Below are 25,976 nucleotides of genomic sequence, written 5' to 3'. Positions count from 1 at the left end.
GGCACAGGATCCCTTCCTGAGAAAAGGAGGGCATGGTGGCCCTGCCAGCTCCCGGGCCCCACATCAGCATAGCAGAGCCAACGCTGATGCTTGTGAGCGGAAACTGGTTCCCCCCATTTACTCACAGTTGAAAAATGATCAAATGTTAGCAAATCAAAATTCAGGATGATTCGTAAGGCACCTTGTTCAGTGGAAATGGGCTGAGCAAGAGGGAAGGGGTGTGTGTCCAGCGTGGCTGCTTCCCTGCAGGGCTGCTGGACAGGCCTCCCAGGGCTATGTGAACGTTGGGTCCGCAATGCCATGGTCGGGGTCGCAGGTGAAGGCGATGGTGATGGCGTAGCGGGTGCCCCAGTGAACCTTCTCCACCCGGTGCAGGTTCTCGGACCCCGAGGTGAAGAAGGACACCCGACCTGGGAGAGAGGAGAGCAGAGCATGACTTCAAGGCCACACGCGTGGCCGGGCCTCAGAGGACCTGTGTTTAGGCCAACGCAGCAACACGACCAACCGGGCAGGCTGGAGAAACAGCTGATGCAGGAAGGCGGGGGCTGGAGACAAACCAGCAGGAGAGCCCTCGCACAGGACGAAGGGCACCCCAGCACCCGGCCCAGCCTCCGCGGGCTCTTTGTGGGGCAACCTGGGCTTGGGGTGAGGCCCTGCTGCCACCCCCAGGGGCCTCTACGAGCCATGTGACCTCCTCGGGCCCACCCTATGATCTTTTTTTTTTTTTGCTGTACGCGGGCCTCTCACTGCTGTGGCCTCTCCCGTTGCAGAGCACAGGCTCCGGACGCGCAGGCTCAGCAGCCATGGCTCACGGGCCCAGCCGCTCCGCGGCATGTGGGATCCTCCTGGACCGGGGCACGAACCCGTGTCCCCTGCATCGGCAGGCGGACTCTCAACCACTGCGCCACCAGGGAAGCCCCTATGATCTTATTTCTAATCACACATGGAACAAAACCAAACCCTGGAAGGTGGTGACAATGTTTTAGCAAAGGACCAGGAAAGACACGTCGAGACAAACACCCAGCGCCTGTAGCTCCCTCCAGGGCAGCTGAAGACAGGACTCGGGAGGTGGCTTCCGAGCGTCCTGGAGTGGGGGTCCTCCACCCACCTGTGTTCAGAGAGTCTCGTGTTTGTGTGCTTCCATATTTAACTGGCCTCATACACCCACCGTAGGGTACGAACCCGCGTCCCCAGACTCTCAACCACTGCGCCACCAGGGAAGCCCCCACCATAGATTTTTTAGGACAAACGAGTTGACCGTTACAGAATCGTGGGGGAGGAGCCCCGGGATCCTGTAGGCGCCGCGTCGCCGCCACATGGCCCTGCCCCAAATGTCCCATGACAACTTCATTTCTCTTCTAAAGGTCACTGCCAGGAACTCGACTGCTAAATCTTTGAGAGAGGAGAAGAGTCTACCCCAGAGTCTGCTGCTTTCTGGTTTTAAACAGAGAACCGTGCTCTGCCCGGAAACAAGGGAGCAAAAGAAATCGTGTGACACACGGAAACCTCTGCATGGGGGCCTGGGGACACCAGGAACTCAGACCCTCCTCTGGACCAGCCAGGCCGCCCCTGACCTGAAGGAAACACTCTCTCCCAGAGCAATCTGGAGTCACGCCACTTTCTGAGGCTCACGCTGCTGAAGGACGTTTTGTCCTCAGTCTTTCCACTTTCAGTCACACCTGAGACCTCGGACACGTAGCCAGGCCGTCTGCCCATCCACGCCATCTGTGCACGCCCCCACCGCCACCCCGCTGCAGACAGTTATCAAATGTCGCCGACTTGCAGCAAGAGTGGGGGTCTCTGGGAGCCCCCACCCCCACCCCAGCATTTCTGCACACTTTGCAAACAGAGGCACCAAAAAACAGAGAAGAAAAGGACTGAGGAAAAGTGAAGCTCCTCGTGGCCTGTGGGACAATAGGAAACCGTCCACCATTCATGTTGGAGCCTCGAAGAGCGGAGAGGTTCATACTGGGGCAGGAAAAGGCGATTTGAAGAAAAAATGACCAACATTTTCCCTAATGTGATGAAAACTTTGACTTTTAATCCAATAAGCTGAGCAGCATAAATACTCCAAGTGGGATAAATACAAACAACTCCACACTGAGGCACGTCATAGTCAGACTGATGAAACCAGAGATTAGAGAACATCCTGAGGTCGCAGAGCAAAGAGGCAGCTACTACGGGGCAGTGACCGCGGTGACAGGAACAGGGGAGCCAGAGAAGCGGGACGATGCTTTTAAAGAAAAAGCAGGGCCTCCCTGGTGGCGCAGTGGTTGGGAGTCCGCCTGCCGATGCAGGGGACACGGGTTCGTGCCCCGGTCCGGGAGGATCCCACATGCCGCGGAGCGGCTGGGCCCGTGAGCCATGGCCGCTGGGCCTGCGCGTCTGGAGCCTGTGCTCCGCAACGGGAGAGGCCACAACAGTGAGAGGCCCGCGTACCGCAAAAAGGAAAAAAAAAAAAAAAAAAAAGAAAAAGGAAAAAACCCCACCAATCCAGAATTTCACATCCAGTGAAAATACGCTTTAGAAAAGAAGGTGAAATAAGGACATTTTCAGAAAAACCATCACCAGCAGACCTGCACTCCGAGAAATGCTGAGGCGGAAGGGGACTGTACCTGTTGGAAACCTGGATGCACAGGAGGGGACGCAGTGGCTTGCAGGACTGCCTCATGGCTGACGGGAACGTTCTAAACCAACACAGGTGGACAGCCTCGTTGGTTTGAGCTGCCTGCTGCCAGGCGGAAGCGGACACAGCTACACACCCAGTAAGCAGGGTGACGCTGTGGGGTCGGGTGAGCCACGGCAGCAGGTGAATGGTGCTGGCACAGTCGAGGCGCCCAGGCCAGAGCCAAATGGCCTGGCTCTGTCTCTGAGTCTCATCTGGGGCTGGGCCGGGGCCTGGGCTGCCCCTCAGGAAGCCCCTGGGGGATCCCCGCCCCTCCCCACCCCAAAACCTGGGGAGGAGAGGGGACGATTCCTCGCTCCACGCATGCTCACTGAGCAGCACTGAGTGTCCGAGCTGGGCTGGGGGCAGTGGGAGCTCTGGGACCACCAGGTCGGGGAGGCAGGTCCCTGTGCTCGGTGCGGTTTACCGACATTAGGTCAGGATCACTGCCTCGTGTTAAGCTTCGAGTCACTACAGGGGATGAAGCGGGGGCTGGCTCTGGGAACTCGCTCTGCAGTGACAGCAGTGACCGTGGCCACACCCGCCTCCTCCTCTGATGGATGTGCTCCATGGACACACTGGACACACCGTAAACACAGCATCCCGGGAAAGGCCCCCCCGTGAGTCCTACCTGCTCTCGGCTCCACCGTCTTGTTGGCCCCCACCTCCATGAACACAAACCGCCCGCCACCGAAGTCATCCAGGTAGTCGGAGAGGTACAGCAGCGATGTGTAGTCGAAGGAGCCGTAGGTCACCTGCGTGCAGAGCGTTGAGGGCGTGTCACCGTCTGCTTGCGGGAGGACACGCTCCTCAGGAAGGGACAGACCGAGGCCTCGCGCTGCCTCCCAACTACAGAAAACCCTCTGCCGAGCACAGGCGCGCGGGCCCGCCTGGCTCCCGCACAGTCAGAGGCGCAGCCCACGCCAAGAAGCCCACACGCGTGACCCCCAGGGCCGCCACGCCACCCACCCACCCGCCAACAGGACCCTCCCGCGTCAGCACAGGGAGCAAAGGTGGTGCTTCCGCTCTTTCTCCAGATGTGGGCACTCCAAGCTTTCTTTTAAATTGTGGTAAAATACACAAACCATACAATTTACCGCTTTACCCATCGTTGAGTGCACAGCTCAGGGGCACTAAGCACACTCACACTGTTGTGCACCCACCCACGCCGACCATCGCCAGAACCCTTCATCCTCCCAAACTGAAACTCTGTTCCCATTAAACACTTAACTCCCCCCACCCCACCACCACCCAGTGCCCACGCTATGCTGTCTGTCCTTTCCTGCCTGGCCCTCTTTGCGTGGACATTCTTTTGGAAGACGGCATGGGCGGTGGAAAGCAGGGGATGGGGGTGAGATCTGTGCTCTGGGCTCACAGGAGCGTGGACCCTCTGGGCCTGGGTATAATGTAAACAGGAGGCACTATCATTTGTTTCCCAAGGACCCCTTGAAGTCCGGGAGGGGAGGTGGCCAGATAGTTGTCCCATCTGTGGATCTTCAGGACTTATTATAGGTAAGGGGTGCCATATGAAGAACTTGATTTCAATGTGAGATAGAGGAGTTTGTTGTCTGTAATATGTGAAGCAGGTGTTGTTTCCAAGGACATAAGAACTCACACAAATTAGCACCTACTTAATAGAGGGAATCAGTGAGATAGGCTATTTTTTTTCCACACAAAGATAGTGACTTGCGTGTACAAGGAATTTTAATCACATGGTAACAGCTCCCAGTCTGAGGAATCATTCAATTAGCAAGACTGGGATAAGAGATAAGGAAGAATGAAAGAGTCCAAGGACAGCAGCCCAAAGTCATTCTATCAGTGCCCTATCACACAGCCCCAGGCTCCTTTATCTGAGCTGCTGTGTTTAGGAATAGATTCTTAAATGATTTTACTGACACCTGTAGGCACCATGGGAGCAGTACACAGAAGCCCCAGATCAATATCCATAACACATTTGATCAAGGCTCAAAAAGTCCAAAAGCCCCGCTCCCCCTGCAACCAGCTAGGCCACCATCACCGTGACAGTGGTCATCTCCTGAAAGAGGGTGGGCTGACCAGGGGGGAGAGGCAGCAAGCCTGCCAAGGTGACTGAGTCCCCGTCACTTTCTCATGAACTCAGTACCACGCCATCTGTGGGACTGGACTTTCTACACAGACCTGAGCTCCCTCCACCTCCCCCACCAAGACCCCATTTACGGGCCCCTTATCCAGCATCAGGGCACCAAGCAAACATCAAAGTGACCTAAACCTGAGAACAGCCCAGGGCAGTGCTTCTGAATCGCTTCAGCAGTGAACCTCATGTCCACTACCTGCATAAAACATAAAAGAGACCCGGGGGCGGGGGTTGTCCAGGAGCCTGACCCTCTCCTACCCACCCAGCTCAGATTCTGCAAAGGAACCACCCCAAACCCACATGAACACAGTGATCTGGGAAGGAGGTGGGTAATGGCGGGTGACGGGGATGGCAGAGGCCAGCAGGGCCTGAGCTGTCCTGAGCTAGAGGCTGGAGAGCTTCAAGGCAAGGAGCAGATGCATGGGGTCCCCTCGTGCGAGTATGTCTTTTTGCTGTGTCCATGCATGAGTGACCCCTTGGCTGTGATAGCCACCCTGGTCCTGTAGACCCTGTCCCGAGGTCTCCTGGCTCTGAGATGTCTGAGGCTACCCCACTTGTCACTGTTGACTCATTTTCTCTGCCTGAAGAATTTTTTCCTTATCTTTTTTCCTTTGAAGCTGGATCACTGAACCAGGCTACATTCAGTGTTGTCTTTCCTGAACCCACACTTCCCAGTACATGGAGGGCTGCTCTTCCTTCATTGCAGGGAAATTCTCCGGACTCCGTCCCACGCGTGAGGCTCCTTGCTGTGCGAACCTGTCTGTCCTCCACACACGTCGTCTTTGCCCTCAACCCCATAAAACCCTGTTTTTCCCTCTGCAATATCTACGATGATCTTATACTGAAGGTCTCGGTCCTGGTCCCCTAATGAAATAATGCACCTGGGCAATGGTTATCAATGGGTCAATGGCTGCTAGAGCCATGAAGTGAGGGTGGACAGGAAGCTTGATCGTGGATGGATCAGTCTGAACCCACTGATCAACCTTAAGCCCGTGGGAAGAGAACAAGCAGACACTGTACGCCCCCTTAGGGTGAAGCCCACACTTCCAACCCGAGTTCCATCGAGCCCTCCGAGCTGCCCTGGCTCAGACAAGCCACTGGTCACATAAAGCTACTTCAATTTAAGTTAATTTAATTAAATACTGGGTTCCTCAATCTCACTAACCACATTTAAGTGCTGCCCTCCTCCACTGAGCTCAGACAGTCGAGATTAAATAAACACACGAATATCCCACTGAATTTCAGGCAGAAGCCCAGTCTGCGAGCTTCTGCTCAAACCCTCTGCTTATTTTTCACTTCGCTTCCTTTGTTCCAGGGTCAAGCGACACAGAGATTTATTTATCTGGGTCACCTGAGCACACCCGCGGCTGGGGTGACCGCCAATAGCCCTCAGACGTTTCCGCGGCCAACTATCCCCTGGCACCACGCTGTGCGTGCTGGCTGAGTGGAGCAGGGCAGTGGCTGCAATGCAGGCGGGAGAGGGCTTCAGTTGTGGCTGATCAGGACCACTGATTGATTAGGTGCCACTGTGTCTAGGGAACAACAAGAGATCAAGAAAGGGGAATCTGCAGAATCTGGAGTGGTCAAGAGATCTTCCCAAGAAATGGTGAAAAGTGGGGAGAAGGGGGCCTCCTGGGCAGGGTGCGGGACGCAGGCCCGAGGGGAGACCACACGACAGAAAGGCCAGGTCAATCAAGGCCGGGTCAGGTTACATCCGACGATAAGCTCACAGCTCAGGTGCAGACAGCTCTGCGTGTGGGAACAAGTAGCAAAGGATGGTCCCCGTCAGGCCCTCACTGTTCTGTAATGTGCTTTTCACAGTCTTCTCTCACCTCATCACACAAGAAACAAATCTTATCTCCTCGACCGCATCAGTGAGAGAGGAAACTTCTAAAACTCTGACCACGTGAACAGACAGCACCCAGCTTGGGCCGTGGTGGACAAGCCCCAGGTTCGCTCACCTTGTCCACGTGCGCGTGCCAGTACTCGTCATGAGCCGTGCGGGCCGCCGTGCTGTTGATGCGGGAGAAGAAGGTGGGCTTCGTCAGGTGCAGCAAGGACGCGCTGATGCCAAATGCCTGGGCGATTGCCAGCTGGACCTTCTGCCGCAGGTCCCTGCCGAGAGGACACAGGTGTCAGCCACACAGGAAAGAATTCTCCCTGGGCCCATAGGGCCTGCACCGTGTGACACTGAAACGGAGCAGGACCCTCTGGTCCTTGCCCCCAACCCCCATGTTCTCAGCCTGCCTTTTGTCTGTGGAAACACTTTAGCCAAAAAATAAGTTTAATCAGAGAAGTGAGAAAATGCAGAAACAAAGGAAAATAGTCAAACGAGACCAGATAATAATAGTTTAGTCATTAAGCATAGTCAAGGACCTTTAGTTCCTCCTTAAGGGCTATAGATAATATTCTGAGCCATATCCCGTGAGCTGTTTTGCAGCTACTGAAGCCCCCACCAGGGGGAGGAGGATGACTACATGATGACCAAATTGAAGCCATGACATAAGCTCCTCCACTTCACACAATTCCGAGAACTGACCTCAGAGACATGGGAACAAACCCTGGAACTAAAGATTAACTGTACTTAAAACAACCAAGGTGATGCTGATCAGACCACATTACTGGTTTCAAGCTGACTGTCAGAACTGACTATGCTGTTCTGCTCCCTCTCTCTGCCTATATAACCCTGAAACTCCCCTTTAAAAGTCCCTGTCCCCTGAGCAGCAATCGGGAGTTGGTTCTCGGACAGGAGTCCACCCTCTCCCCGGTTGCTGGCCTCTGAAATAAAGCAACCTTTCCTTCCCCACCAACACTTGTCTCTCAAGAATTGGTTTTCGAGGAGCGAGCAGCCAGACCTGGGTTTGGTAACACTACAGAAAGACAAGGGCTGGCTAAGGTGAAAGGTGAAGAGATGCACACACAGGTCCGCACACGTGGGACAGGGTATCATGTGCACACCCAGGAACCTGAGGGTCAGTTCTCTGCAGGATTGACCCCCAGCACTCCCAGCCCCGCCGCCACCTTCCCCCCTCCTGACCTGGGCATTCCTTCCCTCACCGGTACAACTGGAAGTCCTCTTCTGAGAAGATAGTTTGTATTTTATCCCCAAAGTATCTGTGAAAAAATGAGTATTAACAAATGTGATGTTTTATTAATGTTTCCTATTTCCTTTCAATTCAGCCTTTCCTCCAGTTAACCAGCAAGTCCCCGAAAACCAGCTGGTCCTTATTATCTTGGAGCTGCTCCTTCTACAATGATAACTGTGTGGTAAAAGGGAGGAGGGTGGGAGGGAGGTACCTGGCAGGTGGGGCGACATTTATCAAGGTTGGGGGAATCTCTTGCTTCTCCTGGCCCTCGGGGAGGATCAAAGCCTCTCAGGAGGCAGCTCTCAGGAGCCTGGCCTGCCACTCACCTCTCCCACCTCTCCCTCCAACCCCACCCCTTGGTCCATTCCTAACTAAGCTGTTCCCCTGAAGCTAGCCGGCAAGGATCCTGCCCTTTGGAAGAGCTGCATCTTCCAGTCCTCATCTGGCCTCGGCCCGATGGCAAACGTCGTAGTTTACCCAAGACTTGAAGCCGCTCTGATCCATACACGCAAGCCTCACTCAGGTGTCTCCAGCTAAGAAATGAGCAGAGACCCCACCCCCACCCCCAACCCTGGGGTTCTCACCTGTACAGGTTCACAAAGTGCTTCCCGACAGACAAGGCCCCCGAGTGCAGGTCCAGGATAGACGCCTGGAAAAGACGTTGGCAGGGCAGCGTGAGGGCTGCCTGGCAGGCGACTGAGCTCTAAAAGCCACCAACGTTAAACACGTGTTCCCAAGACCCATCTTTGCACACCCGGGTCAGGGCGACGAGGCACACGAGCTGGGTTTCAAGACATTTGGACAAAGGTGTGTGACAGAGGATATTTCTCTCCTGCCCTAAGAATGAAGACTCTCTGGTCTAAAATTCTGAAAACAGTCCACAGATACAGTTCCTCCATGGGTCTAAGAACAAGCCCTTCCCCCGGCTTTGCTGTGGTATAAGCAACACACAACGACCAGCTCCTGTTTAAAGTGTTCAGTTTGGTACATTTTGTTGTTGTTGTTGTTGTTGTTGTTGCTTTTGCGGTATCTGGGCCTCTCACTGTTGTGGCCTCTCCCGTTGCGGAGCACAGGCTCCAGATGCGCAGGCTCAGCGGCCATGGCTCACGGGCCCAGCCTCATGGGTCCAGCCGCTCCGCGGCATGTGGGATCCTCCCGGACCAGGGCACGAACCCACGTCCCCTGCATCGGCAGGTGGACTCTCAACCACTGCGCCACCAGGGAAGCCCTCCTTGCACCCTTTGCAACCCCTCCCTCCTGACCCTCCCCAGGTGCTTTCTGCCACAGCAGCTGGTTACTTTCTAGAACCTGAGGCCCTGGAGTCACGAAGGTGCACTCGCTCTTGGCCTGGCTCCTTTCACTCGGTGTTGCCTCCCCGTGACTCCCTCCCATCGGTGCAGGTACCTGCCGCCCACTGTCTCCTGGCCAAGGGGCACCCATCGTTTGGGTAGGAGTCACTTGTTGGTCCATTCACCTGGAGATAGACACGTGGGCTGCTTCCAGCTTAGGGCCGTTGTAACTGAACTGGCTGTGACACTGGGACAGCATTCCATCGTGGGAGACGCTCTCGTTCTCCTGGGTAGATGCCCAGGAGCGGAATCGCTGGGTCATAACTCTTTAATGAGCAGCCAGTGTTTTCCACCCCTGCCCACCCTGCCTCCGGGGGGCCTTCCCATGTCTTGAGAGCTGAGTGGGCGCCAGCACAGACCACCTCTACCCTGTCTGGGTGTCTTTGCTCATGGATACAGCGATCAGCCCAGGGGTTTGTTTGAACACAATTTGGGCTTTAAAAATGTTAACTGCACTTAAAGGTATCAAACCTGGATGATTCATTGCAAGACAACTTCCCGAGTAAATGCTGAGCACAGAGTAAAAGATGAGTCCACGCACAAATAGGTTTGTAATAAATATTGCCCCTGAACTGAACCAAAATAAAAGAAGAAGCTTAATTTTCAGAACTCAAGAGGAAAGAGTCTGCAGAATAAAAGACTCATGAAGATAATCCCCAAACTATGCAGAGGAGAGTGGATATTACTACAGGCCCACATGCCAGGCAAGGAGATCCCCATTTGGGACCACACGAAAATTCCGGCCAACGTAAGGTGCTCGCGGGGGTGGACTCCTAAGCCTGCCCAGGAAGCGGATGAGATGCAGAGCTGCATCGGCCTGGCTGAGTTCCCCGTGGTTGCTGTAAACAGTAGGCTTAAAACAGCAGGAATTCATCCTCTCAAGCTCCGGAGGCCAGAAGGCTGAGATCAAGGTGTCGACAGGGCCCCGCTCCTTCCAAAGGCGCCAGGGGAGGATCCTTCCTTGAATCTTTGGACTTCTGGTGGTCCCAGGGGTCCCTTGGTTTGTGCCACATCACTCCACCTCTGCCTCCATCTTCACACGGCCTCCTCTTCAATCTCAAATCTCCCTCTGCCTTCCTCTTACAAGGACTCTTGTCCTTGGATTTAGGGTCCATCCTGATAATCCAGGAAGATCTCATCTTGAGACCCATAACTTAATGACATCTGCAAAGACCCTTTTCCCAGGTAAGGTTCCATTTACAGTTCTGGGTGGATGCATATTTCAGGGGCCACTGTTAGACCCCCTGCAGTCTCACCTGGCGGATGACAGTCCCCACGCAGCATCCGTGGGAGCCTCCTCCACCTTGCGTGGTCCTCACTGTCTCCCACCAGCTCCTACCGCGTGTGCTGGCTCTCCCATTCCCAGGGCCGTCACCCACCTCAATGGGCCCCTGCTCATCTCCCACTCTGTTCACTCACTGCCTACGACCTCCCCCCACGGCCCCCAGCCAGGGTGCCTGACACAAAGATGTGATCCGAGGCAGCCCTCCTGTGAAGGGAGGGGACACTTCATTCCCAGGAGCAGGGCCTGCACACCCGGTGCCCTCGCCTTCCCCTCGGAGGGAGAGCAAAGTTAAAGGGGTAAAAAGAAAACCGAAGCAGGAACGGCACACAACTCACCCCTCCGTCCGATCCTCCCAGGGACAGCCCCTTCTCGGCTATGCTGTGGGGAAGACCGTCTTAAATCAGAATTCAGTTAACAGCATCATCTGTGATACATCTAGACACGTATCAATCAGCACGACTAACACAATGTTAACAGGCTGCTTAATGTTTATGACAAAATCACATGTTTGGACCAAAGGACTTGACTTTCAAGCTAAGTGAGTAAATGTTAGTGTTTTGTCACCATCTCCTTAACCACGTATGACATAGCTTGGGGAGAAGTGGGCTTAGTTTCCATCTTTAGCTCAGAGACCTGATGCTGAGTTGAATGGGTTCCTCTGGACCGGAAGGTCCCTCTCCTGGCATCACAGGCTGGGGGGCAGCCTTCGTAATCACCAGCTCAGGAGGCAGAGGCCACATGGTGGCCTGTGCTGGAGCTCACAGGACCACCCACATCACCAAAGATGCAGGAGCTTCTGGTGCCTTTGACAGATGCTTCATGGCCGCCCGGGAAACTGACTGGGGGCTGGATCCATCCCTCACACCAGGGACCCTCCCCACCCAACCAGCCTCTACAATGTTATCTAGAAACAGGAGGAGAATCTCCCCTCAAGACGCAGCTCGGCATGTGGACCAGACGCTGCTCCACTGGGCACATGCTTGTGTCTGAACTCCCTGTTGGAAAATCAGAGCTTCAAGATCTTGTTTTTAAAAGACAATAAGGAAAAATCCAGTGCCAACTACTTCTGAGTAAGACTTCCTGCCCTGTCATGAGTCACGGCTAGGAGGCAGAAGGGCTATCCCAACCAGTTTTGGAGAGGAGACGGAACTAGTCTAGTGACCGCCTGGGGCTGCTGGGTGCACACACTGTCTCTACACAGGCACCTGCTGGGCCCCTCAATGGCTGACGGGAGAGCATCCCCCCAACCTCCCCACTGGGCCAGAACTGCTGCCCCTGGAGAGGGCCCAGGCCTCTGGAAGGTTCCGTCAGCAACCACATCACTGATGACAACAGCCTCTCCTCCTGGAAATCAGAAAAGGCCCTCTTTGCCTTGGAAGTGCAAAGGGGAATTCTTAGGGAGTTCTAATGAATTTCTTTAAATCATCCTTTTAGTAGTAATTCTCTGTGCTTCACCCACAGCCCCGCTCTCCTGCTCGTTCAGGACAGAAACTCAGAGACACGTGTACCTGCGAATCCTCCGGGCTTCGTCCCTGGTGATGATGGCATCGCTGACGCCCCGGCCACACTTCCTCGGGGAGCAGCCTGGAGAGAGTCGAGCCGGGATGAGACGCCACGCCCGCTGAACCCCGACAAAAGAGCTGCCCGCTGCTGTCAAGGACTCACCTGTGGGCGGCCCTCCCCAGGGACAACGGAATTTTGTGGGATGGGGCCTTGCCTTCCATGGGATTAGGGGGCCAGGTTTGGCAAATAAAATATAGGCCACTCGGTCAGATGTGAATTTCAGAGAAGCAACGGTGACTTTCCAGTACAAGCAGACCCCCTGCGGTGCACACATCTCACTGGGAGGGGGTGGTCCTGGCAGCCCCACACCAGGCGGGTCACTCCTGAAGCAGCTGACACTCTGCCCACCCTTGAGAAAACAGCCCAGAGGCGGCATCCACAGTATTCTAGAACCATCACTGACTACAGATCCAGACCCGTTGGCTAGTGCCTCCTGGATGACCAAAGCTGTGCTTGCAACTGTAGTCGCTGTCCTTCTGCAGGGCCTGGCGAAGCTGCCCCAAGGTGCTCACCACACACTCCACCCTGCCTCCTCCTGCCTCTGCACCCAGGACTGAGCTGCTTAGAGGGAGGAGGATGGGGGAGCTTGGATGGGGCTAGGGTCGGGTGCACAGGGCCAGGGTGGACACGGCCAGGGTCAGGGTGGACAGGACCAGGGTTAAAGTGGCCAGGGTTGCCATGGGTTGGGGTGGACAAGGCCAGGGTCAGGGTGGAAAGGGCCAGGGTCAGGTAGATGGGGCCAGGATGAGGGAGAGCACCAGAGATGGACAAGCTTAGCAAAGCCCCTGGTGTCCTGGCGCCAAGGGCAGGCTGGCTGCCTCGCACTGGGTGGGCCCTAGGATATGTCCTGGCCGATGAGATGGGGCCCTGGGACACTCTTAGGACACGGTGGGTTGGCTGACCTTTAGCTTTCATCCTCCTTTCTCTCTTCCTGCCTGGAACGTGCCTGGAGGTGGAGCGATTGTCTTGGGACCGTGTGAGCCACACGCTGAGTGGGAGAGCTGGGGCGCTCAGCCTGGGGTGCTTACAGGGAGCCAGGCTGGCCTGGGGTGCCTTTTTCTGGGTCTCATCATGTGGGAAAAATAAACTTCTACATGGGGGTCATTAGGGGAGGGGTGCCTCAGTTCCACGGAGCTAAATACAATCTATGAATATAGGTGTTTTTATTAAGACACAAAAATGCTTTTTATAAAGGTTGAAGGTAAAGGCAAAAACAACTATAACCAAAAGACAGCTTGGGGAGCGACATCATATCAACAAATACATTTTAACACAAAAGAATTGTGAGAGGCAAAAAGATTGATAACAGGAAGAGTTTCACCAGGAAGATGCAGGGGCAACAAAAGCACCAAGTGACATCGCCTCAAACACCTCTGGTGGCGAAGCGGCCACCAGACCCAGAGTCTTAGTGGAGACCCTGCCTCGCGGCTCCTGGTAACTGTGAACGGCGAGACACAAGTTCAAGAAGACCGTCTGCACTGGTGAGCGTGAACTAGGAAGCACGCAGAGCTCTGCAACAACCATTCAGAAACACACATTTTTCCAGGTACACGTGCAATGTTAACAAAGACATATTAGCCCAAAAGGAAAGTCGGTTCAGCGTCACAAGGTCTGTACCATACAGGTTACAGTCTCCAGCTACAGTGCAATTAGAGAGAACCCAAGCCCCATCGACCTTGAAATCTTAAAATCCAGCAGCGACACCATAGGCTCAATGTGAATGAGCATCAAGGGCATAATTTTGGTGAGAAAGTGAGTTGTGAGTGGCTGACGATGTCAGTGCACATACACGAGTGCACACGCTGCAAACACGCACACACACCACCCAGACACACAGGCCCAGGGCAGGCGGAGCCCCTGTCAGCTACAGGGGAGAGAGGGTCGAGAGGGAGGCGGAGTCCAGAGGCTTTAATGCACACTCCACCTTTTTTTTTTTTTTTGGTAAAATATATACAACCCCAAATTTACCATTTTAACCATTTTAAAGTGTACAGTTCAGAGGCGTTAACTACGATCACACTGTTGTACAACCATCCCCACCATCATCTCCAGAACATTCTCATCTTCCCAAATGAAAACCCATACCCGTCTCCACTAACTCCCCCTCCACCTCATTCCAACTGTTTTTAATGTTGATAAATTACTAAATGGGTAGGAAAAATACGTTCTCAAAAGCTGGGACTTTAGAGTGAAAAAGCTGACCAAGACAGAGAGAGCGTGCCCACAACAGAACCTATCCACTTTCCTGACCCCTGAGGGGAAAGGCAGCCCCCATTCCCTGGGCGGGTCTTTGCCTCCCTTCGTCTAAACCCCACTTGTGTGCATCACAATGGCGCCCCTTGGTGGAAGGATTTAGCAATATTTTCTTGGTTCAAGTCCAAAGCATGTCTCCGAAGAGAAAAATAAAATGAATTTTGTCTTTAAAACCCAGTCACTCTGGTTAGGTTTTTAAAACTGCTGCCCTCGAGCAGAGGAGGCAGGCGCTGGGATGGGGCACACGACATGGGGGAAGGGCCTCTGGTATCTACGTTCCCTGTTGCAACATTTTCTGCAGTAACAACACCCTAAGACAGAAAATGCCTTTTCTGGGTTCCACTTGCTCATTACTATCATCCCAATTCTGTTACATCCTTCCAGGCAAACCGCCTCTTCCATCAGATGGCACCCACAGTGTGGGGGACCTCAGTGAAACACTGGCCACGGCCTGGGCCGTGAGGCCTGGTCAGTGACCAGTGGGCCTGCCCCTGCACAGGCAGGGCCTGAAACACCCACACTTCCGGGTCCAGGTGTGGGCTAACCAACCGGGGGCGGGGGAGGGGGGGAGCGGGGGTGCTGAGGAAGGTCACCTGCCCAACACCACCCCCACACTACTTTCAACCTGATTCCCATCAATTCATTGCAGCAAAAAAAGACGCATTTTGAACACACTGAATTCCATGTTAACATGCTGCTCTTTCCCGGATCACCTCAGCATCGCGTACCTTCAAACCTTCGGTGACTGTCATAGTCCTCGGAGCAGGGCACCTCGATGAACCTGCCTGGCAGGACCTCACTTCGATGAGCTAGGACCTCAGTGATGCTGTCATCACCCCCCAGACTGCCCCAGAGCAGGAGCGCGACGAGCGTGGTGCAGGCCCCCAGGACGGCAACCCTCAGCCACTTCTTCCACACATCCCGAGGCGCCCGGACACTCTTGGTGCTGAGAACAGAAAACAGCTGTGGTCACCCAAATGCACCTGCATGTGCTGAAAATGCAGACCACAATGACCACAGACCACACCTACCCTTAGTTACAGCCTTAAACTGTTCCCACGCTTGCCGTTGTCAGAGCTACTCTCAATCAATCCAGAGGCACTCGCCAGCATGGGAGGATGTGGTGGGGAACGTGCCCCTCACCCCATATGACCAGACAGGGCTCACTTGCTCCCAAGGGCAACAAGATGAACTGCCTGTTGGTGTTCCTCCTAGCCTGGCCAGGCCCATGGAGAACCTGTCTGCGAGGTCCTGGCAGAGTCTGTGGCACCGATCACGTTGCCTGCATCCAAAAATGACTGCCGCAACCCCATGCATGTGGTCCCAGTGCACGTGCGTGTGCATGCACGTGTGCACACACACACACAATGTGAAGTAAGTTAAGCATGAGTCAAGCCCACTTCACTAAAACCACCAGCCAGCCACAAAGAGAATACAAGTACAAGAGAAATGATTCACCGGTAAGACACTTTCTGTACAACCCGGGTTAACTGTGGGATTCACACTGCCTGTGCAGAAGTTGTAGGCATGTCTGTGTGTGTGTGCACATGTGTGTCTATGTGTGTTTGGGTGGTATATAACCATGCATATGTGTGTCTGTGTACATGCACGTGTGTTTTCACGTGTGTGTAACTGAGCAGCTGTGCACTCTGTTATCTAAGAAAAGTGTGAAGGGCTTGAAGCACTGGCAGAAATGAGAAAAGAGATCCAGGCATCCTTTCAGGAGGTGCACCTCATGTCTTCAAGTATACGATTAAAAGCAGAGAGCCTGCCTTCTATTTTTTTTTTTTTTTTTTTTGAGATATGCGGGCCTCTCACTGTTGTGGCCTCTCCCGTTGCAGAGCACAGGCTCTGGACGCACAGGCTCAGCGGCCATGGCTCACGGGCCTAATTGCTCCGCAGCATGTGGGATCTTCCCAGACCGGGGCGTGAACCCGTGTCCCCTGCATCGGCAGGCGGACTCTCAACCACTGCGCCACCAGGGAAGCCCCTGCCTTCTATTTTTTTTTTTTTTTTTTCTTTTTGTGGTATGTGGGCCTCTCACTGTCGTGGCCTCTCCCGTTGCGGAGCACAGGCTCCGGATGCGCAGGCCCAGCGGCCATGGCTCACGGGCCCAGCCGCTCCGCGGCACATGGAATCCCCCCAGACCGGGGCACGAACCCGTATCCCCTGCATCGGCAGGCGGACTCTCAACCACTGCGCCACCAGGGAAGCCCCTGCCTTCTATTTTTATATGTCTCTCCACACTTCAAATTGCTATATATATAACACACAAATTCTGATTAAATAAATCCCAAGGTGGGCACAGCTCAGTGAGACTAGGTTGGGTGAATACATGATCATTTTAAACAGGGAGCATAGTTGCCCAGAAGACAAAGACCCCCACCCCCACTCCTAGAACTGCTGTCTAGCCTCCAGCCCACCTGGCCTCCTCCAATTAGACCAGGGTGGACACCTCCCTCCGGTGGTCCCATCATTTCTCTTCCCCAATTCCAAATGGGGCAGGGAGACTGCCCGCCCATCTCAGCAGCAGGGGCTGGAACCCCAACTGCAGGTGCAAAACTGTGAGTGACACCTTCGCCTGGAACAGCCCGGCTGCTGAGACAGAAAGGGACACAGAGGAAGGTACAGAGACAAGAGGGGAAAAAACAGCTTCCTGGGCCAGATTCGGATGCAACACTCCCCTGGAGGTCTCCTCAAAATAAGCACCCCTGTTCAGGGTAAGCTCGCTCAAGCTGCACCCCTAGAATCTTGCCAAAACAGAAGGGGATTTGGAGCAAGGTCCATGGCCCATGGGGCAAGCACGACGACAAGGTAATTTATCCTGGAATGATTAAAATACACCCCTGGCTCTTAAAGATTTAGGCAGTTGGGTGAGAGAGGTCAGAGAAAATTCACGACGGTCTGCCCTCTCCTGGGCCGCCCCCCACCCAGCCCCGATCCTCCTGGCGCGGGCCTCGCGGGATTCTTCAGGCCACGCCCTCCAGACACACCACACCCCTCTAGAGCCCGATTCGCCCAAGCATATACCACGCCCCTCGAGGCCACACCCACACTGCAGGCCCGTCCCGGGAAAGGTCCCGCCCACACTGGGTCAGGCCTTTCCTGACCGGGCCGCGCCCACAGACCCGCCACACCACGCCACGCCCCTCCAGGCCAGGCCCCTCCCCCTCGACCAGGCCCCGCCCACGCCGCCGTCCGCGCGCTCCCGGCGCTGACCAGTACCTGCTCGGGCGCCGGCGCTCCGCTGCCCGGTTGCCCTCGGGCGCCTTGGGAGCGCCCCTCCTCTGAGGTGCCATTGGCCAGGCCGCCGTGGAGCCGGGTCGAACGCGGGATCCGCCGCGAGCCCGGGACGAGCGCCGCGAGAGTTAGCGCGAGACCAGCGCGGCCAGGGACGCGGAGCGACGCGTTCCGCCGTCGACCTCCGGTCTGGTGGCCAGGCCTGAGCAATCTGAGGCCGAGCGCCGAGCGGGGCGGAACGGGGACCTGCGCGCATCCGCGGCGCACCCGCCCTTGCCTGACCCCTCTCCTCCCCTGCCCTCCGCGGAACCCGAAGAGCCTCCAAGCCTTCGTCTGAAGTGTGTCCTCGCCCCGCCGTGCGTGCTCTCCCGGCGTCTCCAAGCCCACCCCCCGGGGGTATCCAAGTCCTCCTCCCGTGGCTCTCCAAGCCCTTTCCCCGCCCGGGGCCTCCAAGCCCTCCTCCCAGGGACTCCGCACCCTCTTCTGTGGGGTTTCCACGCCCCTCTCCCCCGGCCCATGCCACACCGGAGGGCACTGGGTCCAGTTGGTGCTCAGTACACATGTATCCGTTAGGCCCTGCTGCTTGGTTTACAACATTCAATTTCCCTAGAGAACCTTACGTCCAGTGGGCAAGAAGTAAGATCTTAACCAGCCCTGTGGAGATACCTGATTCTGAAAGAGTGGAATTAGCAGTGAGGTTCATTCATGAGGATTAAGTCTGAAGAAGGTGAGTAATTTACTGATACAGGGGGAAAAGAAAACCTAGTTAGACTCATTGAACAGGAAAAGAGATCTGCCCCACAATCCCGAAACTGGGGAAATCAGATGCCATTTCCTGGTAACTTAACTGGAAGCCCGAGGAACTGGGACAATTGCAGACCTGCCAGGTTGTCTGGTAACAATAATGACAGTTGACCCAAGTCTTTGAAATAATCACATTTCTATAGACTTCATGCAGGAGGGAATCAAAGCAAAGAACTACACACTCACAAGATGGATTACTGAATTCTCCCTCTCCTTTTCCTTTAGATTTTGCAGCAACTTACATTGATAAACAACTCTGAATGTGTCTGATGCAGGTAAGATGTTTGTGTTCATTCCTGCCCTAGGGCTACAGGAATAATAGGAGGATTTCTTTCTGAACACGAGGAGGCACACACAGGACCAATGCAGACTTCTCAGCTCAAAATTTTTTCTTTTGGGACTTCCCTGGTGGTCCAGTGGTTAAGACTCTGCACTTCCAATGCATGGGGCGCAGGTTCGATCCTTGGTCGGGGAACTAAGATCCCACGTGCTGCACGGCGCAGCCAGGAAAATATTTTAAAATTTTTTTTAATTTCTTTTAATTCTTTTCCCAGGAATATAGATTTGGGTTTTTTCGGGGGGGTGTTTTTTAAATGTAAAACAATTCAACTTTAAAACATTGCAGTTTTTCAGAATGCTTTGTCTTAAACTCATCCACTTCTCAGTGGTAATTTAGGTAATTGCTTTAAGAACTTTGTCATTGAGACTGTCTTGAATATAGTTTATTCTTAAAAAAATCAAACTGATTGGTTTCTGTGTGCATTATGTTATTTCCTCTGCTATATTATGGATTCCTTAAGGTCAGGGATTTATGAATCCTTGCACAGAATGAGTAGTTTGAATTACTGAGCTGAATATATGACCAATGTACAAAGATTTTCTTCCGTTTTCCAATCTAATCCTTGGTGTTTTATGATAGAATAAATAAGATTTCACTGTTTCCCAGCTGCTTCAGTATCATCCAGAAACTTTCTCTAGTTTAACATAAACTAGCCAGCACTGATAAACTTGTGGCTTACTTGTTTTTTAAATTATCAATGGCCTGTTTTAAATCACAGATAGTTTTCTCTGACCTAGAATAAATTTTTAGAACTTCCTCCTCTATACAACCAAGCTGACTCGAACTCTAGAAACATAATTGTTTTTAACGCTATTCAAAGTAGAATAAAATTGAGGATAGATTTTCTACAAAAACATCATATTGTGGGGCCTGAAAAGTGTTTGAGATATTTGCCTGTTTTCACTGGCATAGTATACATAGGATAAGAGAGTCTTTAAAACAAGAAATTATTTTGCAGTCATTTGTGTTATTACAGATTATAGCCATCTTATAAGGAAACAGTGCTGTTCTATTTTAGGGACAAATCACAACTTAATGGCAAGGGTCCCTATGTTTGAACATGGAGACAGACATCCTTTTTTTTTGACTCGGCTGCGCTGCATGGCATGTGGAATCTTAGTTCCCTGACCAGGGATCAAACCCATGCCCCTTGTAGTGGAAGTATGGAGTCTTTTTATTTATTTAGTTAGTTAGTTAGTTAGTTAGTTATTTTGGCTGCGTTGGGTCTTTGTTGCAGTGCGCGGGCTTCTCATTGCGGTGGCTTCTCTTGTTGTGGAGCACAGGCTCTAGGTGCACGGGCTTCAGTCGTTGTGGCATGCGGGCTCAGTAGTTGTGGCTCGCAGGCTCTAGAGCGCAGGGTCAGTAGTTGTGACGCATGGGCTTAGTTGCTCCGTGGCATGTGGAATCTTCCCGGAGCAGGGCTCAAACCCATGTCCCCTGCATTGGCAGGTGGATTCTTAACCACTGCACCACCAGGGAAGTGTGAAGCATGGAGTCTTAACCACTGGACCGCCAGGGAAGTCCCGAGACAGACATCTTGATTCAATTTCATGTCGGTGAAATGAGTTCCCTCCCAGTTCATATAAGAACTGAAACAGACATTGGAAGGACCAGGCCAGTTGAGCCTCTGGAGTCTATAACCCTGAATTTCTCCACTAGGAAGAAGTGCCCAGACAAGAGGTTTCTTTGTCACATGACTTCACAAAAAATAGTACGATGTCGGCTTGCTCACCATTTAAGATGCGACTGGTTCATCTGGACCTGAAAGGAGCCCCACCGAGGGTCTGCTACCTCTCGGAGGTGAGAGCGCCCTTGCTCCTCTAGAGAATCACTTTGCCTTGGGTTTGGTTATGAAGTTGTGAACAATCCGTGTTCTGTAGACGTGTGCTTGGAGCACAACTGTGTGCTCTGTGTTGGGGCACAGTGGTGGCAGCAGCGTAGGTTTTGAATTTCTCCCAAATCCCCTCACAAAGCAGACAGCAACCAGGACGGCAAACGGAAACACAGAAAGGACAAAAGAAACCACAGCCTCTTCATTGTGAGCTGAATCGTGTTTCCCAAAAAGATGTGTTTAAATCCTAACCCGTCGGACCTCGGAATGTGACCTGATTTAAAGACACGGTCTTTGCAGAGGTCATTGACATAAGATGAGGTCATATGGAGATAGGGAAAGCCCTAATCCAATAAGTGGTGGCTTTATAAGGAGAGGAGAATTTAAACACAGAGACATACACAGAGGGCAGACGATGTGAGGACACAGGGAAGGTACCACATGAGGACAGAGGCAGAGATTAGAATCGATGCATCCACAAGCCCAGGAGGACCAAGGGTGCTGGAAACTCCCAGAAGCTGGAAGAGGCAGGAAGGATTCCCCTTACAGCCTCAGAGGGGGAGCATGGCCCTGCTGACTCCCTAGATTTTGGACTTCTGCCTCCAGAACTGTGAGAGAATAAATTCTGACTGTTTCAAGCCACCCAGTTTGTGGTGACTTCTTATGGCAGCCACAGAAAACACAGGTACTCTAAATCAAAAATAGGCATCAGGGTATCCCCGTGAATTCCAAAATGCAAGGGGTGGGGCCAAACCACCAACAGCACAACACCCACGTGGGGTTAGCAGCCTGGCAGGGGGTGGTAGAGGAAAGAGAAAAGAGAATTCAGACGATGTCAAGACCAGAGGACCCAGAAAAGAGCCCAGCTAGTAAAGGTCTGTCAGAAACTGGGCGAGTTGTCCCTGGCTCCAGGTTGAGGGTGAGTGCCCAAGGCCTCAAAGCACTCCAAAATACCTTCCAGAAACTTCTTCCAGAAGGACAGAGCCCACACTAAGGACACAGTGTTGGGGGGAAAATCCACATTGAGCTGGGCAGGAACATTGAGGGTGAAGTGGAGAGAAGTTTCAAATACTGGGGGGACGGGATCCAGAGGGAGTGGAGACCACGTGCTGTGGCAGTAGCCACACAAAGTCCATAACTGCTAATCCTTTATGTAACAGCAGCAGAGGGAGCCCTGGGCCCAGCTCCATCCCAAACAGAAGAACCTGCTCTCAAAAACACAAGAAAAAACACATCTCATTTAAAAATGAGCAACAGAAAAGAAGTGTAGTTGTGCCACACAAAGACACTGTAAGAAAAAAGAAGACGATGATCTGAGGAACAGTGAAGGTGCACCAGGAACGTGTGACCACAAAGCAGATGACATAGTTCCGCAGTATTTCAAAATGAGAGCAGAGATACTAAGAAAGTGATACAATTATGGAAGAACAGCATAAGTCAGAAATAGAAAAGCCCAGAAATGTGACAGCCAGACAGAAGGAGATTGTGAAAAGATTGCCTCCAGACTCGGGAATGAATTAGAAAGAAAAAGAAAAAAAAAAGTCAGAAACGGAGACCAAACTAGAAAAAGAAAAAAGTGAGTAGATGCCATGTGAAACAGTATTGGGAAATAAATGGCAGAGAAGAAAAAGTCAAGTGTGAAGAGATAAAAGCATGGTGACAAATGGATAGATGTGGAAGACAGGCAAAGAAGATCCAGCTTATGTGTAGCTGGAGCCCCCATTTCATTACCTGCTGCTGCTGACAGAGTCAGAGGTTTAGACAACAATTTCTTATTCCTCCTGTTTCCACAAGTTGGCTGGGTAGCACCCTTAGGCTGAGCTTAGCAGCCCATTAGCCACCCCCAGCACCAAGGATCCCTACCACCCCCAATGGAAATGCCAAAGAGGCCACCCAGTGGTCAGATGGCCAAAAGGCTACAAGGTAAACCAGGAGCAAAAACGCTGAGGAAAATACGAAAATGCTGTAACCATTATGTTCCATTTGTGTAAGTGATTGACCTGGGTTAGTTTGACTCCTTTCCACAATCTGCCTCTTCTTGTAATTTGCAGTCAATTATTGATTACCCATTTTACAATTATCCCAGCTAATTCTTAGTCCCAAGCTGATTTCCTCCTTCCATCCAGCATGCTTCAGAACATCCCCATATTCTTGGGGAAAGAAAACTTCTGATAGCAACATCAACAAGAATGCTACAAATCACGTAAAACTCACAGTGGCCCTTGTCTGGACGTGGGTTACTATTGTGAGTTTCTGCAGGAGCCCCCTCCCTTAACACCCACCCCTGGCCATGATGCCAGGCTAGAAGAAAATCTCAGTCCTGTGTACAGTAGACACAGTCCTAAAAGTCCTGGAGAATAGGGATCCATGTTCTTTGAGATAAAGGTGGAGAAAGAAGTGGGGGAGAACCAGGGGAGGGACCCCATGAGCACAGCGGGACAGCCTCTTTCCTCCTTCATCTCCCTCCTCTAGGCTCCTTCCGGGTGCTCCAGTAACCCTCCAAAGCCCTGTAGGCTCCCCTTGCCCCAGCCCCCCCACCATTCCGCCCCCTTGTATCCAATGAACACATCACTACTTTAGAATTTGATTTGGCATCACACAGAGTACGTGGGAAAAATACAAAGATCAACTGCAATCCATGTCCATCAGCTGGAAGAACGAGTCCGTGAGCTTCACGTGTGTCACTTTCTGTTCAAATAGTCACTACTTCATCACATCCCCCTCTCCCCCAGATTTTCCCCCTGTTCCGTGCCCTGGGTGCAAACGGCCTCCTCATCGAGTATGAAGACATGTTTCCCTACGAGGGCCACCTGAGGCTGCTGAGGGCCAAGCACGCATACAGGTACCTGAGCCGCCAAGCAAGGCGATACCTCTGCAGAGAAAATGGGGTGTGTGGGGCAGCAACCTGGAAGGGAGTGGAGGGCAGGCAAGAATCGAACGACAGCAGGACAGTCCTCTTCTGTCTTGTTAAATGTGTGTCTTTAATCATAAAAATAAAGCATGTTCACTGAAGAGAATTTGGAAACATTTAAAAGAAAATAAGCCTCAGCTATGATCCCCCACAAGGAAGCGCTGTGATCTGTTTCAGTCTTGTCTGGGTGTGAAGTGCGTGGAGGACACTTTGACAGGTGTCCATGCAGGGGAAGGAGGGCTGCTCTTTAAGGCGGGATCTTCACCAGAAAAGTGAGGATTAAAGGGGAGAGGATCAGAATCAGTGAAGTCAGATAGTGCGGTCATGGGTACACCCCACTTGGCTTTAAAATTATGGGTATCCATGTAAATCGGTAATAAATAGCCCAAAAGAAAATGGGCAAAGAACATTTTGATCCCCCCAAAAGAAAGAAAAATAGCCAATAAGTATATGATAGTAATAAAATAACAGTGAAATGCCATCTTGGCTACCAAACTGGTGAAGCTTTTAAAAAAATGATAATGCTCTGTGTCCACAAGGGTGAGCAAAAGCAAGCCTCCCACTGGTGGGCTGTAAAGCAGCCCAGCCGTCCTGGAGGGCAGCTTGGCTGCATGTGGTAGAACTCCCAGCACGTACGTGTGGGCAGGAAACAGGAAAGGCATGAACCAGAGCATTAATGTGGTGAGATGGCGGAGGTATTCGTGTTTATTCCTACAATGAACACGTTTTGTTCCTTTGTTTTTTGTTTTGTTTTACATCTTTATTGGAGTATAATTGCTTTACAATGGTGTGTTAGTTTCTGCTTTATAACAAAGTGAATCAGTTATACATATACATATGTTCCCATATCTCTTCCCTCTTGTGTCTCCCTCCCTCCCACCCTCCCTATCCCACCCCTCCAGGCGGTCACAAAGCACCAGGCTGATCTCCCTGTGCTATGCAGCTGCTTCCCACTAGCTATCTAACTTACGTTTGGTAGTGTAGTTCCTTCGTTTTTGAAAGTGAAAAAGGTGCCAGGGTTCCGGTGAAGCTTGAAAAAGGTATATTTAAAGACAGAACTTTATATAAATCAATTCATTTATAGAACTGGTTAACTTTAGAGATGGTTCAAACACATACAGAAGTTGAGATAAATTCACAAATGACAACTCACGGTGGAGCAGGCAGTGGGCCTTTCCAGGATGGCGTCCTCAGTGGCCTCAGAGACGAAATGCTGGCTTGAAGGGACACTCCCACCCTAATCTTGAAACTCTTCATTTTTCTTTCCTCTGTAAAGGGATCACCAGCCTTCTGTATAAAGGGCCAGACAGTAGATATTTTAGGTTGTGCAGCCCAACTGATCTTTGTTAACAACTATTAGTGGGGTAAAAGCAGCCACAGGTGATAATAATGAGTGGGCGTGGCTGTGTTCCAATAAAACCCTATTTGTGGACACTGAAGGATGAATTCCATACGATTTTCACATGTCACAAAATATTCTTCTCTTGAGTTTTCTCAACAATTTTAAAACATAGAAACCATTCTTAGGTCACAGGCTGTACAGAAACAGGTGGTGTGTTTGTTCTCAGGCCCGTCTTCCCACCCTTACTCTAAAATATGATTGCTTGTGTGGCCTAGTTTCTTGTAAAATGACTTTAGCCTCTTGTTGAGTTTGGGTCAGAATAGCTGGCACTATTCTCACAAGAAGTAAACTGTTACTTGACATAACAGAGCATCGTTTTCCTAAATTCTAGCATGGGAGTCTTCTCTGAAAACTTGAGAATATCTGTTGGGCTTTTCAGAGTTAGCAACCCTGCTAGTTTCCGCAGTAGACTCGTCCCCCAGGAACCTGATGAGGGGGGTTGGGGGGAGCCTGAATGGAAGCCTGCGTGAACCTCTCTGGGTGGTCTTGGTCTCTCTAGCCCCTCCGAAATCAAAGAGATCCTGCATCTGGCCACACTGAATGAGCTGGAGGTCATTCCCTTGGTGCAGACATTTGGGCACATGGAGGTAAGTGGGAGGAAGGAAAGTTACCTGGTACCCAGGTGTGGGGTTCAGGGGTGCACAGACGGGGCCAGACACAGGCAGGGAGCAGCTCAGTACTGTACAGAGAGGCTCTGGGAACGGCTGAGGAGCTCGGAGCTCTAGGTGGGAGCACCCTCTGTCCAAGGAGGGGAGGGGAAGAGCTAGATGGGGGTCCTGATTCCCACAGAGCCCTGCAGACTGGGTTGTTTTCCTTTTTAACGTGTATTCATCAAAGTATTATTGTGTGAGGTGAAATACAACATTAAGAAAATGTGCTTTCTAGGACTTCCCTGGTGGTCCAGTGGGTAGGACTCCGCACTCCCGATGCAGGGAGCCCTGGTTCGATTGTGCTGCCAATGCAGGGGGCCCGGGTTTGATCCCTGGTCGGGGAACTAGATCCCACATGCATGCTGCGCCTAAGAAGTCCGCATGCCACAACTAAAAACAGATCCTGCGTGCCATAACTAAAGATCCTGCACGCCGCAACTAAGGATCCCACGTGCCGCAACTAAGACCCGGCACAGCCAAAATA

At 52.3% G+C, this 25,976-nt stretch overlaps 2 protein-coding genes across 3 annotated transcripts in view; one reads left to right on the top strand and one right to left on the bottom strand.

Moving 5' to 3' along the window:
* Positions 1 to 87: 87 nt before the first annotated feature.
* On the bottom strand, positions 88 to 17,960 carry OGFOD3 (2-oxoglutarate and iron dependent oxygenase domain containing 3). 2 transcript variants are annotated; one of them, XR_009530435.1, is made up of 10 exons: positions 17,540 to 17,960; positions 15,043 to 15,260; positions 12,007 to 12,082; positions 10,834 to 10,876; positions 8,449 to 8,513; positions 7,836 to 7,892; positions 6,740 to 6,893; positions 3,297 to 3,420; positions 2,616 to 2,687; positions 324 to 410 (listed from the first exon to the last, which is right to left on the bottom strand). XR_009530435.1 is itself a non-coding variant. In XM_060082495.1 (9 exons), exons 1-9 carry the CDS (start codon positions 17,611 to 17,613, stop codon positions 274 to 276), a joined length of 948 nt encoding a protein of 315 aa, XP_059938478.1. In that variant the 5' UTR covers positions 17,614 to 17,956; the 3' UTR covers positions 88 to 273. The 2 variants fall into 2 exon arrangements, 1 of the variants encoding a protein (XP_059938478.1); XM_060082495.1 differs by lacking the exon at positions 2,616 to 2,687 and having other exon boundaries at positions 88 to 410; positions 17,540 to 17,956.
* The window catches only part of HEXD (hexosaminidase D), an 18,254-nt gene continuing 9,812 nt past the window's right edge, over positions 17,535 to 25,976 (top strand). Inside the window, exons 1-5 of the mRNA XM_060082494.1 lie at positions 17,535 to 18,281; positions 18,584 to 18,633; positions 20,358 to 20,498; positions 23,262 to 23,371; positions 25,342 to 25,429. Of these exons, the coding sequence (XP_059938477.1) occupies positions 18,619 to 18,633; positions 20,358 to 20,498; positions 23,262 to 23,371; positions 25,342 to 25,429 (354 nt within the window). The 5' untranslated portion in view covers positions 17,535 to 18,281; positions 18,584 to 18,618. The remainder of the gene's footprint in view (positions 18,282 to 18,583; positions 18,634 to 20,357; positions 20,499 to 23,261; positions 23,372 to 25,341; positions 25,430 to 25,976) is intronic.

Source organism: Mesoplodon densirostris, chromosome 18 (genome assembly GCF_025265405.1).
Source record: "Mesoplodon densirostris isolate mMesDen1 chromosome 18, mMesDen1 primary haplotype, whole genome shotgun sequence".
Taxonomy (NCBI): Eukaryota; Metazoa; Chordata; class Mammalia; order Artiodactyla; family Ziphiidae; genus Mesoplodon; species Mesoplodon densirostris.
This window is presented reverse-complemented; position numbering and strand designations above follow the sequence as displayed.

Bases quoted from the DNA above. Each gene is read 5' to 3' on its own strand.
- OGFOD3 (XM_060082495.1), bottom strand. From the start codon at position 17,613: ATGGCACCTCAGAGGAGGGGCGCTCCCAAGGCGCCCGAGGGCAACCGG. The intron at 6,894-7,835 runs GTGAGGGAAGGA...TCCTCTCGGCAG, and splicing joins GAGGACTTCCAGTTGTACCG to GGACCTGCGGCAGAAGGTCC. The intron at 411-3,296 runs GTAGGACTCACG...CCTCTCTCCCAG, and splicing joins GACGGTGGAGCCGAGAGCAG to GTCGGGTGTCCTTCTTCACC.